General features: G+C 42.8%; 2 protein-coding genes across 2 annotated transcripts; both read left to right on the forward strand.

Annotated features, from left to right (window-relative positions):
- The first annotated feature begins 5791 nt into the window (after positions 1-5791).
- Positions 5792-6576, forward strand: LOC140465548 (heat shock protein 30C-like). The gene is given in 1 exon segment (XM_072561088.1): positions 5792-6576. A coding segment is annotated over 1 exon segment (660 nt). The 5' UTR covers positions 5792-5916.
- A 4651-nt stretch (positions 6577-11227) lies between these two features.
- On the forward strand, positions 11228-12282 carry LOC140465549 (heat shock protein 30C-like). The gene has a single exon (XM_072561089.1). It carries the CDS (start codon positions 11428-11430, stop codon positions 12085-12087), a length of 660 nt encoding a protein of 219 aa, XP_072417190.1. The 5' UTR covers positions 11228-11427; the 3' UTR covers positions 12088-12282.
- Positions 12283-13701: the final 1419 nt, after the last annotated feature.

Below are 13701 nucleotides of genomic sequence, written 5' to 3' on the forward strand. Positions count from 1 at the left end.
TGACTTAATGATGGACAGAACACAGCCTCCCAGATAACTGATCATTCCTCATTTAACAATAATCTGTATAAAGCCTCAAATGCACTCAATGTTGCAGCCACCACTGATCATTGCGGAAGTGAACTCAAACTGATAGTCCTCCAAAAGAAGACAATTTTACTAATATGAACCTTCGATGGGTCTGACCTTATTTTTAAATTAATCCTCCAGGATTTCAGTCTGGTGTGGCACATCAGTTTAGCATCTTCCAGGTCAAGACGCTTTGAATCTAATGTTTCAATGAATGGTCCCTACCTACAGCATCAGGAAGTGGGAAATATTTCCCTCAATGTCACTCAGCAACTTGGTTCCATCAGCGCATTGACTGGATCACACTGACTGACAAGCAAGTAGTTTACAGAATAGCAAGAAATATTACCAATCTCAACAGTACTCGAGTAGAAGTAATTAAGTAATCTAATCTAATCTAATCTAATCTAATCTAATCGAGAAGTGAGCAATGCCACAGGAGATGCATTACAAAAATATTACATGCAGTGCAATTGTCAAAAATTCTGAATTAATATTGAAACTAAATACAGTTAGTTATTCTCCTTCTGTTGTGCTACTTAGAGTCATAGAGATTTACAGCATGGAAACAGACCCTTCGGTCCAACCCATCCATGCCGACCAAATATCCCAACCCAATCTAGTCCCACCTGCCAGCACCCAGCACATATCCCTCCAAACCCTTCCTATTCATATACCCATCCAAATGCCTCTTAAATGTTGCAGTTGTTCCAGCTTCCACCACTTCCTCTGGCAGCTCATTCCACACATGTTCCACCCTCTGTGTGAAGACGTTGCCCCGTAGGTCTGTTTTATATCGTTCCCCTCTCACCTTAAACCTATGCCCTCAGGGAACAGATTCTAAGGACTCTCACAAACTGGAATTGTGCATACACTTGCTAAAACTTGCAGAGTTTGGGAAAAGAGCATGGGAGATATGAGTAATTGAATACTGCTTCCAAAGGGATGTCACTGGCATGGTGGACCGAATGGCCTTGTTTGTTGCTGGCTTGAGCTGAACCATTTTTGCGCATTCTTCATTTTCTGTACAGGAATTGGAAATCCTGTATCAAACTCATGATTCGCAACGGGATTTTATAATTGTGGGAAAAGATCTGCTAATCTGCCTACACACAGCATGGCCACACAGAACACAGAAAATCAAGCCTGTCCAAACAATACAAGAAACACCCAGAATGCCTCAGCATTGACCAAACAGGCTGACAAGGGAAACCAGACATGACCTTAGTCACTCGCAAACCAGGAAATACACTTCCCAAGACAACCTGACAATAGGCTTCCTGGACCCGATAAACACAGCTGTCCCAAAGCTCTAAGGGAAGTCTCGTACCCCAGCGATACCAAAGCCGCACAAAGCTCAGGTCAGTTGGAGAGGCACCAGAACACTTGGCTCACAGATGAGCAACAATGGAAACACCTTAATGCCAAGGAAACAGACCATCCCACCTACCCTCGTAGAGAGCTAGAATCTCCTCAAATTACAAACTGATTGAAGCTGCCAGGATGCTTCATTGCATCTAGATTCAGGACATTCTTCTGATAACTGATTTGTGATTATCACCATCGTAACTGGATCACTTGATTATCAAGACCATTGTATTTTCCCTATTTTTAATTAGCATCATTGTACAATATTCCTATATAAAATGGGTTGATTCTCAGCACAGGGAAGAGAACCCTTGATCAATTTCTCTTCCAGCGATATCGCTTGTAATAAACAGCTTGTCAGTTTCAGTCGATCTGGCTTGTGTAGTCTCTGCAACATCTGTTCCCACGATGACCAATTCCACCTCAGAAAGTACCAGAAGGTCTTCTTCTTCCACGATCACAACTTCCCTTCTCATGTGGTTGACGATGCCCTCCAGCGCAACTCCTCCACTTCACACATCACCGACTTAAACACCACTCCTCCCAATGCAACAAGGACAGAACCTACTTTGTCCTCCCCACCAACATCCGCATACACAGCATCATCCTCCACCACTTCCGCCACCTCCAAACAGACCCCACCACCAGAGATATATTTCCTTCACCACCCATATAGGTGTTTGGAAAGACCATTCCCTCCGTGACACCCTCGTCAGGTCCATACTCTCCCACCAGCCCATACCTCACTCTTGGTATCTTTCCCTGCCATCGCATGAAGTGCACAACCTGTGCCCACACCATTCCCCTCACCTCCGTCCAAGGCCCCAAGGGATCCTTTTACATCCATAAGAAATTTAACTCGACCTCTACCAATGTCATCTACTGCATCTGTTGCACCCGCTGGTGTCTCTTCTACGTGGTGGAGACAGGACACTTTCTTGTGGAACGTTTCAGAGAACATCTCTGGGACACCCTCATCCACCAATCCCACCCCCGTCTTGTGGCTGGACACTTCAACTCCATCTCTATCAAGGACATGCAGGTCCTGGGCCGCCCCCGCTTCCAAACCATTACCACCCGACGCCTGGAGGAGGAAAGCCTCATATTCCACCTTGGGCCCCTGAAACCACACAGGATAAATATGGATTTCAACAGCTTCCTCATTTCCCCTCCCCCACATTATCCCACTCTCAAGCCTCCAACTCAGCACTGCCCTCTGGACTTGTCCCCCCCAACCCCACACCCTCCCATTTATCTGTCAGCCCCCGGCCCACAAGCCTCATTCCTGAAACATTGATTCTCCTGCTCCTCGGATGCTGCCTGACCTGCTGTGCTTTTCCAGCTCCACACTCTCGATCAGACCTAGAGCAAAGGCTGGACAACTGAGGAGGGGAGCCACAATTCCAAACCAACTATTGCAGCAATTCGGCGTTGAGCAACCATGGACTCTCCCTGATAACATGGACCGGAGTTCACTCTTGAACTGGTCATCTAAATTTTAACCAACTCGGCAGACATGTGATCCGACTTGAGCCAGGGCTTGTACCGTGATCCTGATCCAGCCAAGGGGACAGACGGGACGGGCTAGGGAAGCCTGGCAAGATAGAAGGAGAGATCACCGATTAAATTGTTGCTTCAATCCAAAGAAGTCCCCAGACCGTGGGAGGTTGACAGGGGCCCTGCTGTTGTGTTTGTCTGTCTTGTGTTTGTCCTGTTTTTCTCTCATCTGTTTGTCCTGTGTGTTTCTGTGTTTGTCAGTGCTGCAGTCTGTTCTCTATTCCCAGCTCGAACCAGACGTCCATGAGGTTTTGGGACTCCCACTCCTCAGGAGAGGGACCACCCTGGGGACAAGTCTAACTTGTCCCGCTGAGGCAGCGGTCCCCGGACACTGAATCTCTCCAGGAAGTAACAAATGCCACTGTAATCATCAGGCTTGGAGAGTAAGGTAGGGAATACCCTGTTTACCAGCCAATATCGTTTGGGAGCAGAATAAGGAAGGTAGGTATGGCGACCCTTTATGGCATGACTTTAGATAAGTTTAGGAAAGTGGTCAGCCCCCAACGCCCCGCCCCACCCCCACCCCCCAAACTTGAAATCATGGTGTCCCGAAACCTTTGAAAGAAAAGGAATCCCTCCCAGCACCACAGCCCTCCCTCAGTACACCACACATCCCTTGTTGCTGAGGAACGTGATCCTGGGGTGGTTGGATGAGGGGGCTGAGTTACTGGCTTCCCAGCTCCACAGGGCAGCAGAGACTGAGACAGTGACAGAGAGAGAGAGAGAGAGAGAGAGAGACAGGGACAGAGAGAGAGAGTGAAAGAGAGCGAGAAGGACAGAGACAGAGAGACAGGGACAGAGAGAGAGGGAGTGAGAGAGAGAGACAAGGACAGAGACAGAGAGAGAGAGAGACAGGGACAGAGAAAGAAGAAGTTATAAGAACTGTTCATATGCAGTCATGTATTTCTCAGACCAGGATGAATGTATATTGCTGAAACGTATTTGTCTTCAACTTGTCAATATGTACTGGGTTAGTATAAGTGTTGCTCATGTACGTATTTTGGAAAAATAAACTCTTTTGAAAGTTTATGACAATGATTCTTCCTTTTAACCTCATAAAATGAAACTGCTCCATCATTAAAATTGTCAAAGTTGACATTTTTGACAGTTAAGATAAAAATATAATTTACTGGGATCAATTTAAAACACAGAATGACTCAGCAAGTGAAGATCTGCCTAAATCTGAACTTGGTTCTGTCTATGAGACCGAACTACAGTACAGAGCCAGTACAACAAACCCGAGGACCTCCTTGGACACAAGAGTTCCTCTTCGTGTTCATAATGGGCGGCAACAGCAGCTTGTTGCTCAACACAGACACTAGTCACTGCACCGCACACTTACTGGATGGTGGGAACTGATTTTACAGGGTTGAAAAAAAAAATTGGTCTAGTTATCTCGGAATAAAAGCAGCTACTTGCATCATAAATAGCTTTTATAAGGTTCCAGTTGAATAAGAGTATGGACAAAATTCTTGAACACAAGGACTAGGAACAGGAGTAAGCCATTTAGCCCTTGAATCCTGCGAGGCTGCTCATTAACATCCCGACTGATAATGACGATAGCCTCTACTCTAGTTTTATGTCTATCACAATAACACATCACTTCCATATTAACAATGATCTTTCCCACACAACTGAATATATTCATAGATGCAGTATCCAGTACTCACTCGGAAAGAGAATTCAATTTAATGACTCCCTGCCAGAAGAGGTTTCTCCTGACACTGAGAGAACCGTTATTTATAAAGAGTGATCCCTACCTCTACATTTCTGCATGCGCTCTTCCATCTTTACAGCAACTGCAATCCAAAGTTCCCTCTGATGGCATGTTTCAATAAAGGTTCAATTGACATTACCAATCAGCTAAGTAACATTCTCCTCAGCATCAGTCAGTGGCCTTCTCCCATCATTAACATTACGGAGTTACATTGACACAGAAAAGCTTATTGCAGAGCTGTGAGAAACATCAACAGTGATGGATGGAAAGGAACAGTACTACAACAGAATCAATAAAAATGTGTTAAATGCTGCACAAATGTCAAATAAATGATAGCCATTTAATGAATCTAACATATTAACATAATTTGTTTGTCTTCTCTTAAAGCATCCAAAAATAGGGAATTGTATATAAACGTTAAAAAGTATAATTTCCAGAGGTTAGGCAAAGGAACAGATGTGATTGGTTAGCGCTTTCACAAGAGATGACACATGGCCTCACTTTGTGCTGTGTGATACCAAAACTATTGTTGCATATTATTCATTTTTTATTTTGCAAATCTCATATTACCACATCATAGTTGGCACAGGGCTTGGTAATTTTGAAGGACAAAGCAGCTAAATTTCTAAGGATATCATTTTCAAATATATTTTATCTTTACTACAAATGAGCTAAAGGCCTAAAATACTTTCTAGGAAATAAATAAAACTTTTGTGCATTTCACTCCATCAGAAACTAATACATATCCCTTCAATCTTTTATAAATCACTGAAAATGACAAAGTTCTTCAACCAAAAACTCTTTCTTCATTCCCTCATGGTTTCAGTTGATATTTCAATGAATCAATCTCTTCTCAAACAAACATCACTGTGCCGCACAGGCTCAGCCTTCTCTCGCCAATCCGTCATTAACATTGCTCCTCTCATCTGTCTGTCACTCTGAGTATATCCCCGAAGTCTCTGCAATCCTTCCAGTGAGTGTCAGAGTCGAGTCATTCCTGTTTAAAGTAAGGCTGAGATATGAGGCTATTTATTGTCAGCTTATGTGTGATAAACCCACCAAACTTGAGGTCATTCTGGAAATGTCTGGATTTCTGGCAGTAGAATATATAAGGTGTGAGCTCAGAGTGCTGCAGCAGATCAGAGACTGAAGACTGGGAGTTCACATCAGTCAGTTTGAGGGAAGTGAGAGAAGAGGCAGAGACAATGCTGAGCTATCGGGCTTTCCACCCTTCATGTCTGTGCCAACAGTCTGTATACACACTGGCGCCTGTTGCACACAGGCTCTGAGAACCACTTGAATGTAACATGTGGGAACAGGTGGAAGAAGCGAGAAAGGGCATGAAGTTCATCAATCGAGTTCTTGAGGATCTGACAGCAGAATTTTTCGGGGAAATGCGAAGAATTAACGATAACAAGTTTGATGCTCGTGGTGAAGGTAAAAGACAATCCGAGAACAAGGATGGTGATGGTTTTTCTGTGTCTCTGAATATCCAGCACTTCTCCCCAGAAGACCTGAGGGTGAAAGTATTTGGAAGAAAAGTGCTGGTGACAGGAAAACACGAGAAGAAATGTGATGGTGAGAGCGGCTGTTACAGCTACAAATATGAAGAGTTCAGGAGAGAATTCCAGCTGCCAGAGGATGTCGATTCTGAAGCTCTTCGATGCTGTTTGTCACAGGACGGTCAGTTGAAGGTTCAAGCCCCGCGACTGGCACTGCCAGCTGTGAATGAACTGATCATTCCCATCAACATCATCCTGGATACAAGGACCACTCCCTGGCTCAGTCCTGACCAAGAGGCTGACGAACAGGAGAAAGGGAAGGTTGTGGTGAACAAGAAAGATGAAGAACAGGTGTCCAGTTAAGACTCTGTTACAATGAACTTTTGAAGATCTAATAATTGTTCAAAAGCAGCAATGAGTTTCTGTAATGTGAGATGAAAATATACTTTTGTCAAATCCATTGTATTTAAGTTGTAAATCTGTAAAGTGCTTTTATCAGAATTCATGTACAGGTAAATTATTTATGTATGTATGTTGGAACAATGAATACTTCTGAATTTTATCTATGATGATTCTACCTTCTTACGTGATAGAAGCAAAACTGATACATCACTAATAATCTTCACTCTGACCTCCCTTATTCACGGTTACGGTAAATACACCTTTTAGGTTTGATTAAGTTCAAACTGGGCATAAAATCAGTCAGTCTAGATCTGCCTAAGTCAAACCTCAGGTCATATAGTCATAGAGACATCAAGTCATCCAGCATGTAAACTCGACCATGCTGAACAGGTATCGGAAACTTAACTAGTCCCTATATCTCTCTAAACCTTTCCTGCTCATGTAATTGGCCAAATGTCTTTTAAATGTTGTTAGAGTACTGGCCTCTACCACTTTCTCTGCCAGCTCACCCTCTGTGTGAAAAAGTCGCCCTTCTCGTCCCTTGTAAGTCTTTCCCCTCTCACCTTAAATCTAAGCCCTCTAGTTTAGGACACACCTATCCTTGGAAGAAGACCTTGCCTGTTCACCTTATCTGTGTCCATCATGATTTTATAAGCCTCTATAAGGTCATCCTCAGCCTCCAGTCTTCCTGGAGAAAAGGTCCAAGTCTATTCAGCCTCTCCTTACAACTCAACACTCCAGTGGATCCAACATCCTTGCAAATACTTTCAGCACCCAGCTCTGTCAAAAGATATCAAACTACAGTTCAGACACTGTCCTTGAACAATTTTCTACACTTCAATCTCAGAGATATTCCCTGCAGCTTCACAATAATCAGAAACAACAGCTTCAAAAACAGAAGTTGCTGGAAAGGCTCAGCAGATCAAAGTGAATGTTGTGGTTCCAGTGACCATTCTTCAGAACTCAGGACACGGCCAGACCTGCTGAGCTTTTCCAACAACCTCTATTTTTGTTTCTGTTTCTGATTTACAGCATCCACAGTTCTTTCAGTTTCTTTTAGCAATAACTGCTTGTCATCCAACCCAATCTGTACCCTACACTGTTACTGGATGGTGAGATGCACTTTCATTGGGGTTAAATGATTCTTGTGGCTTTTGGGAATGGAAGGTCAAGTTGGTTGCGTCAAAAGCCACTTTTTATGAAAGTTCTGTTTCAATAATATTAATGATGCTATACCCTTGAACATAAACAATCAGAACAGGAGTAGGCCATTTGGCCTTTAAATCACTTTGCTATTCCTTGAGGTCACTAACGAATTAATGATGAACTGACCACTACAATCCTGCCTCCTGGAGAACTCATTACTCCTTATTTAAACAAGAATATGTACAAAGCTTAACTACATTTAATGACACAGCCTCCACTGATCATTGAGGAAGAGAATTCAAACTGGTAATCACCTGAAAGAAGACAATACTCCTGATATGAACCTTATGCGGGTGAGCCCTTATTTTTAAACTCTGCTGCTGATTTGAGGATTTCTGCCTGATGTGACACACCCTTTCAGCAGCTAACAAGCCAAGATTTGATTGGATTTGAGTTAGTATCATCACATGTACCTAGGTACAGTGAAAAGTTTTGTTTTGCATGCAGTATAAATACATCATACCATACAAAGTGCATAATTGATAGAACAGTTCGAGGAATACAATGTTATGGCTGCAAAGAGAGTGCACAAAAAGTAAGATCAACATTAGATTTGAAACTGGACATTTCCATTCAGGAGTCTACTAACAGCAGGGAAGAATCTGTTGTTCAACATGTTGATACGTGTGTTTCAGCTGTTGGCACTTCTCCCTGATGAAAGAGCTTGGAAGAGATTATAACCGGGGTGGAAGGGGTCTTTGATGATGGTGGTCCCCTTTCTGAGGCAAGAAGCAGTGTAGATGGAGTCAATGGATGGAAGCCTGGTTTGTGTGATGGACTGAGCTCTGTTTACAAGTCTCTGTAGTTTCTTACAGTCCTGGGCAGAGCAGCTGCCATTCCAAACCAGAATGCATCCAGACAGAATGCTTTCAATGTTGCATCTAGCATCTACAAAAGTAGATGAAGGATCGATGGGCATGCCGAATTTCCTTCAATTCCTGAAGAAGAAGAGGCATTGCTGTGCTGACTTCACCGTCACATCCATGATGGTGGTCCTGGATTGATTGTTGGTGATTGTCACTCCAGAGGAACGCGCTCTCACGACCATCTCAACCTCAGCTCCTTTGACTTAGACAGGGGTTTCCCCTCCTCTTTGCTTCCTGAAGTCAGCTCTTCAGTTTTGCTAACCTTAAGGGAGAGATTGTTATGTTATTACCACGACACTAAGCATTGTATTTCCTTCCTGTATTCTGTCTCATCGTTGTTTGATATCCAGCCTATAACAGTGATGTTATCAGCCAAATTGGAGATGGATTTCAGATGAAATTTGGCCACACCACCCATGAGTGTACAGGGAGTACAGTAAGGAGCTGAGTATACAACTTTGTGGGACACCGGTGCTGAGGATTGTTGTGGAAGAGATGCTGTTGCCTATCCTCACTGATTGTGGTCTGTGGGTGAGGAAGTTGAGGATCGAGGTGTTGAGTCGAGAGCAGAAACCCAGGTCTCAGGGTTTAGAGATGGGTTTGGTTGGGATTATAGTGTTGAAAGCGGAGCTGTAGTAGCTAATTATCTTAATTATCCCTATGTTCCAAAGAGGCTAGGGAGGTGGAGTCTGCCATGAATCAGTTGCGCTGGTAGGCAAATTGCAAGGAATCAAGGCAGGCTGGGAGGCAGGAGTTGATATGAGCGATGACTAATCTCTCGAAGCACTTCATAATTATGGAGGTCAGAGGCACTGGGCAGTAGTCATTCAGGCACGCTGCATGTGCTTTCATTGGCACAGGGATGGTGGTGGTTTTCTTGAAGACCCTTTCAATCTAATGCTTTAAAGAATGGTCACTGTGTCACAGCATCAGGAAGATGTGTCATACTTCCCTCAATATCACTCAACACCTTGGTTCCATCAGACAATTTACTGGATCACACTAACTGACAAACACGTGGTTTATAGAACAGCGAGAAATATTAACAACAATACCCATAGTCCAAGAGTAGGAGTGGCTTCTGCCACAGGAGTTACAATAGAAACATAATAATCCAGCACAAATAGCAAAGAGACACAAAATTTATATTGAACCTAAAATTTGATTTGTCGTTCTCCTTCTTTGGTTCTGTTTCTCATAAACCAGAACGGAAAATGGGAGTGCAAGGAGGTAGCAGACCCCAAAGGCCTGTCACAGACTGGAATTGTATTTATAGTTGCAAAGACAGAATTTGCGGAGCTTACCAAAAGAGCATGGGAGGTGGGAGTAATTGCATAGCATTTCCGAAGAGTTGACACTGATCTGATGGACCGAATGGCCTCGCCATCTGCTGTCACATTCTAAACGTATTGTTGTGTATTCTCCATTTTTCATTTTGTAAATCTCATAATTAGTCACAGGGCTTAGTAATTCAAAAGGATGCAGCAGCTTCACTTCTACATTTTTCACCTTTCAATATATTTCATGACAATTACAAAACAGCAAATGGCTTTCAGGGCGGAATAAATACTTTATTCAATTTAAAAGCGGCTGGTGTAACTTTCGCCTCATTTTTATCGGTGATAAATTTCACATCAATCTCATTCAAATCATTTAAAATACCAAAGTCAGAAAAACAAATACAGCCACTTCATTATCTCATGACATGAGTTTATATTTCAATCAATTAATCCCCTTTCTGCTTTTACAAACACTCACTTTCCAGCACATTCTCAGCTTTCTGCTCAGTTGTCAATCATTAACATTGCTCCTCCCATCTGTGCTGTCACTCTCTGAGGACATTCCGGAAGACTCGGGAATTCCTCCAGTAGCAGTTACTGAGTCCAGACCTCTCACAAACTGGAATTGTCCATACACTTGACAAAACAGATTTTGCAGAGTCTGGGAAAAGACCATGGGAGATGCGAGTAATTGGATAGTGCTTCCAAAGGGATCACACCTGCCTGGTGGACCGAATGGCCTTGTTTGTTGCTGGGTTGATCTAAAGCAATTTTTCCGCCTTCTTCATTTTCTATAATTGGAAATACTGAATCAAACCCATGATTCACAACGGGGTTTTATAATATTAAAGGACACAGCTTCATTTTGAACTGTTTCATTTTCTCATATACATTATCGTTATCACAAACAAGGTAATAAAGGCAATAAAGACTTTACTGAACATAAAGAAACTCATTTACATTTCCCTCCATCTGAAACAGATCAATATCACATTCATATCGAGAAAATCACTGAAAACAGGAATGTCAGAAAAACCAAACACTGCCTCGTCCTTCCTGCTTGTCATGAGGTTTTATTTCAATAAATTAATCCTCTCTGTGTTTGAACACACCTCACTTTCCTGCACAGACTCAGCCTTCTGCTCAGCTGTCAATCATTAACATTGCTCCTCCCATCCAAGCTGTCACTGTCTGAGTACATTCCAGAAGTCTGTGGATGTCCTTCAGTGGGTGTCACTGAGTCGAGTCATTCTTGTTTAAAGTAAGGCTCAGATGTGAGGTCATGTATTTTCAGCTCACGTGTGATAAACCCAGCAAACTTGAGGACATTCTGGAAATGTCTGGATTTCTGGCAGTAGAATATATAAGGTGTGAGCTCAGAGTGCTGCAGCAGATCAGAGACTGAAGACTGGGAGTTCACATCAGTCAGTTTGAGGGAAGTGAGAGAAGAGGCAGAGACAATGCTGAGCTATCGGGCTTTCCACCCTTCACGTCTGTGCCAGCAGCCTATATACACACTGGCGCCTGTTGCACACAGGCTCTGGGAACCACTTGAATGTAACAGGTGGGAACAGGTGGAAGAAGCGAGAAAGGGCATGAAGTTCATCAATCGAGTTCTTGAGGATCTGACAGCAGAATGTTTTGGGGAAATACCAGGAACTCGAGACAACAAATCTGATGCTAATCGAGAAGGTAAAAGACAATCCGAGGACAAGGATGGAGATGGCTTTTCTGTGTCCCTGAATGTCCAGCACTTCTCCCCAGAAGACCTGAGGGTGAAAGTAATTGGAAGAAAAGTGCTGGTGACAGGAAAACACGAGAAGAAATGTGATGATGGCAGCGGCTGTTACAGCTACAAATATGAAGAGTTCAGGAGAGAATTCCAGCTGCCAGAGGATGTCGATGCTGAAGTTCTTCGATGCTGTTTGTCACAGGACGGTCAGTTGAAGGTTCAAGCCCCGCGCCTGGCACTGCCAGCTGTGAATGAACAGACCGTCCCCATCAACATCACCGCTGATACAACAACCACTCCCCGGCTCAATCCTGACCAAGAGACAGAGAAACAGGAGAGTGGGAAGGATGTGGGAATGAAGAAAGCTGAAGAACAGATGGACAGTTAAGACTCTGTTACAATGACCAGCTGAAGATGTAATAATTGTTCAAAAGCAGCAATGAATTTCTGTGAATGTGAGATAAAGAGATATTGCTGTCCAATTAATAGTTTTCAACTTGGAAACCTGTAAAGTGCTGTTATCAATGTTCTTGTGGTTTATTTCTGTATGTATATTGGAAGAATAAACACCTTTGAAATTTAATTATGATGATTCTGCCTATTTAATTGATAAAAAGAAAACTGATATATCACTCTAACTTACATTATTCTCAATTAAGGGAGAGAAGCCTTTTTTACTTGGATTAATTTAAAAGACAGAAACAAAATCAGGTGGTCAAGATCTGCCGAATTCTGAGCTCAGGTTTGACAAAGATGTCAAGCTATTGTGAAGAGACTGTGCTGAAATAATTGTGTATACCTCAGTCTCAGGGATAATCCCTGCAGCGTCACTATCATGAGCGACAACAGGTTGTCATCCAACTCAGACACCAGTCTGTCCACCACTCAGTTATTGAACGGTGGGAAACACTTTCATTGTGGTTAATTGATCAATGTAATTGTCGGGGAAGAAAGTTGAAGTTACTTGCATCAGAAGCAACGTTTATGTAGTTTGTGTTTCAATAATCTTAATGATAATATACACTTCATCATAAAGAATAGGAACAGTGTTGGGACCACAGTTATTCACAATTTACACAGTTGTTTTGAGTTGGGGACCACGTGGAATGTCTCAAAGTTTGCAGATGACACTAAGACGAGTGGCACAGCAAAGTGTGTGGTGGACTGGGAAACTATGCAAAGGAACATAAATATTTCAAGTGAGCATGTAAAAGGTCTGGCAGATGGAATACAATGTTCATAAATGTGAAATCATCCACTTAGGTAGGAGCAACCGTGAAAACGACTATTACTTGAAAGGTAAACGTTGCAGTGTGCTGCTATGCAGAGGGATCTGGGCATCCTTTTTAATGAATCATAGAATGTTGGTGTGCAGATACAACACGTAATTAGGAAGGCAAATGGATTGTTGTCCTTCAATGCAAAAGAAATTGAGTTTAAAAGCAGTGAGGTTATGTTGCAGCTGTATAGAGTGCTGGCGAGGCCACACCTGGAGTACTGCGTGCAGTTTTGGTCTCTTACTTGAGAAAGCTTCACGAGGTTGATTCCAGAGTTGAGAGGGTTGACGTATGAGGAGAAACTGAGTAGAATGCAATTATATTCATTGGAATTTGGAAGAATCAGGGTCATTTTAGAGAAACATATAACATTATGAAGGGAATAGATAAGATAAATGTAGAGAGGATGTTTCCACTGACAGATGAAACTGCGACAAAGGGCATAGACCTTTTTTTTGAACAATGAAGGTATTGAGGATTACAGTGAGAAGGCAGGTAAGTGGAACTGAGGACACGAAAAGATCAGCCATGACCTTAATAAATGGTGGAGCAGGCTGGAGGGGCAAGATGGCCTACTCCTGCTCCAAGGTCTTACACTCTTATGCTACTATGAACATCAGTAGGCCATTCCACCCATCAAACATATGTCTGTATTCCATACGGTCACCAATGACTGAATGATGGACAGAACACAGCCTCCCAGATAACTGATCACTCCTCATGTA

This window comes from Chiloscyllium punctatum, chromosome 42 (assembly GCF_047496795.1).
Source record: "Chiloscyllium punctatum isolate Juve2018m chromosome 42, sChiPun1.3, whole genome shotgun sequence".
In the NCBI taxonomy this organism is placed as follows: domain Eukaryota; kingdom Metazoa; phylum Chordata; class Chondrichthyes; order Orectolobiformes; family Hemiscylliidae; genus Chiloscyllium; species Chiloscyllium punctatum.